Source organism: Mus pahari, chromosome X (genome assembly GCF_900095145.1).
Source record: "Mus pahari chromosome X, PAHARI_EIJ_v1.1, whole genome shotgun sequence".
Taxonomy (NCBI): domain Eukaryota; kingdom Metazoa; phylum Chordata; class Mammalia; order Rodentia; family Muridae; genus Mus; species Mus pahari.
This window is the reverse complement of record NC_034613.1, coordinates 140,922,606-140,929,646: the sequence shown is the minus strand read 5'-3', so window position 1 is coordinate 140,929,646 and position 7,041 is coordinate 140,922,606. Positions and strand designations below refer to the sequence as shown.

At 39.6% G+C, this 7,041-nt stretch overlaps 1 protein-coding gene across 3 annotated transcripts in view; it reads left to right on the top strand.

Annotated features, from left to right (window-relative positions):
* Txlng (taxilin gamma) overlaps positions 1-7,041 on the top strand; it is a 49,405-nt gene that overhangs the window by 18,532 nt on the left and 23,832 nt on the right. For all 3 annotated transcript variants that reach the window (XM_029534282.1, XM_029534281.1, XM_029534280.1), the window contains exons 3-4: positions 1,940-2,183; positions 6,234-6,325. In XM_029534282.1, coding sequence (XP_029390142.1) covers positions 1,940-2,183; positions 6,234-6,325 — 336 coding nt within the window. The remainder of the gene's footprint in view (positions 1-1,939; positions 2,184-6,233; positions 6,326-7,041) is intronic.

Genomic DNA, 7,041 nt, shown 5'->3' with positions numbered 1-7,041 from the left:
TCTTCTCTTCTCTTCTCTTCTCTTCTCTTCTCTTCTCTTTTCTTTTCTTTTCTTTTCTTTTCTTTTCTTTTCTTTTCTTTCTTTCTTTCTTATGTTAGTACACTGTCACACTTCATACATACCAGGAGAGGGTATTGGATCCTATTGCAGATGGTTGTGAGCTACCATGTGATTTCTGGGAATTGAACTCGGGACCTCTGAAAGGGCAGTTGGTGCTCTTAACCACTGAGCCATCTCTCCAGCCCCTTTTGTGTTATTTTGAGTCATGGTTTCACTCTGTAGCTCAGATTGGCCTGGAACTTACTATACAGTCTAGTCTGGACTTGAATTTGCATCAATCTTCCTGCTTTAATGTGTCTATTTTAACTTTTCCTGAATTGAAAACAATTTTTGTATATAATATATTTTGACTGTTTTTTCCTCTTCTCAAATTCCCCCCAGATCTGCTATATCACTTTAAGTGCTAGGATTATAGGTGTGACCCATCAGTCTGAGCAACTGTAATTTTTTAAAAAAAATACTGTTTTTTCCTTTTTCGGTGCTAGTGCTTGAACCCAGGGCCTTGCACATGTTAGGCAACATCCACAGAGCTACAGCCCTCATCCATTCATTTTCAAAGTAGCCTATCTTTAATTATGCTAAGAGAACTATACTAGAGTATACCAGGTACTTTGTATCTCAATTGTTTTCAGAAAGGAAGAAACCTTTTCTTTGTTTTTTTTTTTGGGGGGTCATGGGGTCGCATTTGAGACAGAGTTTCTCTCTAACCTGGCTGTTCTAAAACTCACTATGTACATCAGGCTGGCCTCAAACTCAGAGATCTGCCTGCCTGTTTCCTGGTGCTTGGATTAAAGGCGTGCGCCACCCCCATCCAGCTAGAAATCCACTTTTCAACCAGGAAGGGAATGTAGGGTTTACAGTTGTGACATGTCGTGTGACCAAATAATATTAACAATTAGGACACAGAGAAGACAGATAGGGCTAGGCAGTTGTGGTGATCTTCACCTGTAATCTTGAAATTCAGCAGACCCAGGCAGAAGTCTCAATTCTTATGGTTTAACATGATAGAAGTTTATTATTCATCCACCTAATGTTCCAGTATGTGTTTTCTTTGCAGGTAGAGTGCCTTTCCTCTGTGTATACATGGATTTTGGGCCAGGCTGCTTTGTCCTCTGGCCCTGCCATCTTACAGCACCTTGGTGACCTCTGTATTTAACCAGAATGGGGAAGAGATGGAGGACAAAGACTGCATGTCCTTCTAAGACTAAAAATCTGGTTCCTAAAGTGACACTCATAGCCTGGACTAACAAGGGGATTAACGGGCTGGAAAATACTACTTGATGTTACCATGGGCCCTTCAGTTCCTACTGCACTAGATACTTTGGGAGATAGTTTTTGGTGGATAGCCACCTAGCTAGCTAGCTAACTAGCTGTACTGTCGTCCTATCATCCTTAAGATAACAGAAGGATAGTTAACATTTAATCAACTTGGGACAGATTACTGTTTAAAAAACAGTAATTATTTTTAAATCATAAATTTGTATAGGGAACTAAGTTTAGATTTATTACTAACTGGCATTTTTGCCTCCTTTGGTAGCATATAGTTATTTTAACTATCTTTTTGGCAGTGCTATGGATTAGAGCCAAGGGCTCTTGAAGCAATGCACTGTTACCTCAGAGCTATACCCCAGCTGTTTGACTTTAATAGCTTTATGTTCAACAGTTTAGATCATGTCCCAGTGAAACCTAAAAGCTCCCTTGTTTACATTGAACACACAAACCACTAAGTAAAAGAACTGTTAAGCTATGGCATGCCATTGGTTATAAATTTTGATTTCATTCAATTTAACTCTTTCCATCTTTCTCCCATTTCCTCTAGTTTGAAATTGGCACAATGGAAGAAGCTAGAATTTGTGGGTTAGGAGTAAAAGCAGACGTGGTATGTAACTCTCAAGCAAATGATATTCTTCAACATCAAGACTCCAGTTGTGGTGGCACAACTAAGAAACATTCACTGGAAGGGGATGAAGNCAGTGACTTTATTACAAAGAACAGAAATTTGGTGAGCTCAGTATTCTGTACACAGGAGACAAGAGAAGAAATTCCTGGACGAGAAGCTCGTNCAGGTCCTCCTGATGGCCAGCAAGATTCAGAGTGCAGCAGGAACAAAGAGAAGACCTTAGGTAATAAGCTCTGTTTATTTATTTATTTCATCTATTGCTCATTTTATTCACATTGTGTCCAACACAGGTGACCATGAACAGTGCTAGGTTGGGTATGCTTAACTATGACACTTGTTATGGGCCAGTGAGGTGGCTCAGTGGATAAAGGTACTTGGCGCTAAACCTGAGTCTGATCCCTGGGACCCACAATTGTCAAACTTGTAGCACAATTGCTACAAGTTGTCTTCTAACATCCACACATGTACTGTGCCGTGCGTGCGCGCGTGCACACACAAACACACACACACACACACATACAGTATAAAATAAATACCTGTTACCTAAGGTTAGTCAACTTGTTTGCTGCAGTTATGTACAGGAGGTGGAAGAACAGAAGGAAACTTAGTTAGCTCTCTATATAACCAAGAATTAACTCGATAAAATTTGAGGATGGAGTAGCATTTGACTTGCATTATTTGCTTCTTCACTAGGCTGATCAAAATGTATTTGAAAACTATATAATCATTTTAAGACTGGACATTCAAGTACTCAAGAGACAGAAGCCAGCCTGATTTTAAAGAATTCCAGGACAGCCAGGGCTACACATAGAAACCCTGTCTTGAAAAATAAAATAGGGCTGGTGAGATGGCTCAGTGGTTAAGAGCACTGACTGCTCTTCCAGAGGTCCTGAGTTCAATTCCCAGCAACCACATGGTGGTTCACAACCATCTATAACCATATGACAATGTACTCATATGCATTAAATAAATAAACTCTTTTAAAAAAAAGAAAAAAGAAAAATAAAATAACAACAACAACAAAAAGACTAGACAAGCCGGGCATGGTGGCGCACACCTTTAATCCCAGCACTCGGGAGGCAGAGACCGGCGGATTTCTGAGTTCGAGGCCAGCCTGGTCTACAAAGTGAGTTCCAGGACAGCCAAGGCGACACAGAGAAACCCTGTCTCGAAAAACCAAAAAAAAAAAAAGACTAATTCTATAGACAGTATGTTAACTGTACTTCAGAAAGTGTTTTTTTTAAGGTTTCAGAGGTATTTTTTGCTTTCTTCTACATAGCTCATGAGTGATATGCTTAATCTTTTTTGTTTCTTTGAGACAAAGTCTCACATAGTTCAAACTTCTTGTATCACTGAGGCTGGCCTTTAATAAATCCTGATCCTCTTGACTTAGCTCCCAAGTGCATCAAGGCATGCATGCCTGGCCTAACCATTAAAATGAGTGTTGTTGTGTATTGTTTCATTGTCCTTTATGCCAAGGATTGAACCTGTGGCCTCAGGAATGCTAGACAATATCTGCTGATATGCTGAACCTCATGATTGAAATCTCCTTTTAGTCTCATTGGTTGCCCCTTAATTTTTTTTTCTTTAAATTTTTGAAGGTCTCACTATGTAGACCCGGCTGGCCTGTAATTTGCTATGTAGACCAGGTTGCCTCAAACTTATAACCGCCTATTTCTGTCTAAGTGCTACAGTTAAGTTTACCACCACATAATTTTTTTTTTTTTTGGTTTTTTCCAAGGTTTCTCTGTATAGCCCTGGCTGTCCTGGAACTCACTTTGTAGACCAGGCTGGCCTCGAACTCAGAAATCCGCCTGCCTCTGCCTCCCGAGTGCTAGGATTAAAGGCGTGCGCCACCACGCCCGGCACCACCACATAATTTACATTTACATTAGGTAAGGGGTAATTTTTTTTCTTTGCTTTTGTTTTGAGATGGCCTCACTATGCAGCCCTGGCTGATAGGAAATTCAATATGTAAACTAAGCTGGCCTTGATCTGAGCTAGGATTAAAGGTGTTCACCATCACACCCTGCTCTATGGGGTTTGTATGTATGTCTAGAGTTATCTTTCTTTTGGGAAGGGGTTTTATTTTTTGACACAAGGTTTTCAATGTAGCCCAGGCTGACCTTGAACTCAGTATGTAAACAAAGATGACTCTGACCTGAACCTTTTGTGTTCACCTCCCAAGTCAAACTGGTTTGATTTAGGGGTAATTAAACACTCCTGGGTTGGGGATTTAGCTCAGTGGTAGAGCTCTTGCCTAGCAAACACAAGGCACTGGTTTTGTCCTCAGCTCTGAACCAAAACAAAAAACAAAAAACAAACAAAAAACCCCACAAAACTCTCAATTAAATAGTTGTCATGATTGTACAACCTTGTGAATATACTAAATTGTGTATTTTTCCTCTTAGCCTTTTTCTAGACAAAGATTACGTATTTTAAAAATGAATTTTATTAAGGAGAATAGTACATATTTATCATCCCAGCTACTCCCCAGGCTGAGGCAGGATTGTTTGAGTCTAGGAATTCAAAGCTAATCTGTGCAGAGTTTCTCTAAAAACAAATAAATTAAATTAAAAATAAATGAAAAGTGAGTTGTAGCATGCAAACTCAAAAGTCCTAGCACTGAAAACAAACATAGAACAACATGTGTTTGTGTTCATAAATTCTCACCGTGGTATTAGTAGTCTTAGGCCAAATGGCTTTTGGGTTTTACTAATAGAATTTTATGTGAATAGAAAAGTTTTCTCATTTTTTCGGAGGTAGAAGAAGGCATCTTACTCTGCTGGGATATTTCATAGGCTCAAGCCACCACTGTGTTCACCATTCAGTCCTGAAGGCATTCTGGTTTTTATTCCCAAAGCAATCTATATACCAGTGATTGATATACACACACTAATGAGATAGCTCATTTATAAGAGTGAACATTTTTAAAAATGAAAATGGTGTCTTAGCGCTGATGAAATGGCTCAGCAGTTCGAACTAATGCACATGGTCCAGGTTTGGTTCCTAGCACTCACATGGTAGCTTTCAACCATCTGCAACTCCAGTTCCAGGAAATCAGACACACTCTTCTGGCCTCTGTGGGCACTAGGCACACGTGTGGTGCACATACATACAGGCAAATCTAAAAAAAGACAGACAGAAAGAAAATGGTGATTTTTTTTTTTTTTTTTAAAGCCAGGCATAGTGGCACACACCTTTAGTATCAGCACTCAGGAGGCAGAGGCAGGTGAGTTCAGGGCCAACCATGTCTACTACATAATGAGTTCCAGGGCAGCCAGGGCTACCGAGAAACCATCTCCAAAAAATTAAAAAGAAAAAAAAGAAAAAAATGACCTATTTTGAAACACAGTCCTTACCTGATTTTCCCTGTCAAAGTCCTTAAAATACTGTTCTGCCTTCCCTCCATCCCACCCCTGGAAAGAGTTGTCTTGTTGTTCTGTTGTTTTTGATAGCATTGGCTAACATAGCAATAGCAGAGTAAATCACCAGACAGTACGTTACTTAATTGCACATAGGAAAGGTGTGTACATTTGAGATAGGCAAAGCATATGTCAACTGAAACCAACTGAAACTCTGTCTAAATTTATACTTGGTCAAACTGAAGCTTTTAAAAATATTCTAGCTGGGCCTGGTGGCGCACGCCTTTAATCCCAGCACTCGGGAGGCAGAGACAGGCGGATTTCTGAGTTCGAGGCCAGCCTGGTCTACAAAGTGAGTTCCAGGACAGCCAGGGCTATACAGAGAAACCCTGTACCACCACGCCCAGCTGTTGTTTGCCATTTTGAATTTACCATTTGACTTAACATAGACATCAAATGGTTAGACAAGGGAATTTTTAGTTAGCAGTGTTAGTGTAGAAATCTAAGATGGGAATGTGTGAAGAACAGAAGAGGGTCTGCTAATCCAGAATGTAAAAGTAGCTCCTCACCTTCCTGAGCATCAAGCCCCGGACATGGTAACCAATTGTTCTTCCACTTAGCTATATCATTAAATAGTTTGTTTGATTTGGCTATTGTTTTCTGATAGAGTCTTATTCTGTGGCCCAGGATGGTCTTGAACTTGAAGATCCTTTTACATGTTGCAACTAGTGGTTTGAGACAACACACCGAGCTCAAAATACTTAGAAAATTGAACTGGCAAATACCATATTTATTGTAGGTAGAAATTACTTTGTTCTGAGATTAGATCATGGGAATTATTGGTAGACTTCACAGGTCATATTTGATCTTATTATTCAGGACTTATTTCTTACCTTGTTAATCATTAGGAAAAGAAGTTTTATTACTGATGCAAGCGCTAAACACCCTTTCAACCCCAGAGGAGAAGCTGGCAGCTCTCTGTAAGAAATATGCTGATCTCGTGAGTATTCAATCACAACCATGAGGGCCATAAAATATAATATGTTGTGTTCACTTTATAAGCTTTTTAAAATATAATTTTGATGTAGCTTAAAATGTAAAATATTTTATTCAAAAATTGGAAGAGAGAATCTGATCTCTTAGTCTTGTGATTCTCGTTATTTTGTTTTATTGACTGTGTGAGTGATTGATGTGTCTTTAGATGCAAATTCTTGCTGTGTAGCCTAGGCAGGCCTAGAACTTGCTATGTAGACCAGGTTAGGATTAAATAATTCCTAGAAGTTAGCCTGCCTCTGCCTCTGCCTTTCCAGTGCTGGGATCAAAAGTATATGTCAGCATACTCAGCTGATTTTTCTAGCACATAGTGAACACCATAGTGCTAAACTGTGGTATAGACTGTTTCCTTTCCTTTGTATTTGAAACAGGGTCTGCTTTTACTGTGGATGCAGTCTTCAGCTTCTGGGTTCAAGTGATCCTTCTGCCTGAGTCTTTTTTTGTTTTGTTTTTTTTGTTTTTTGATTTTTGTTTTTTTGGAGACAGGGTTTCTCTGTGTAGCCCTGGCTGTCCTACAACTCACTCTGTAGACCAGGCTGGCCTTGAACTCTTAATAGTTAAAAGTATAAGCTTGTGCCATTGTACCTGGCTAGCATAGATTTTCTAAAATTCAGTGTTAGGAGTTGTTTATTTTATTTATGGAGGGAGGGAGGGAGGGAGGGA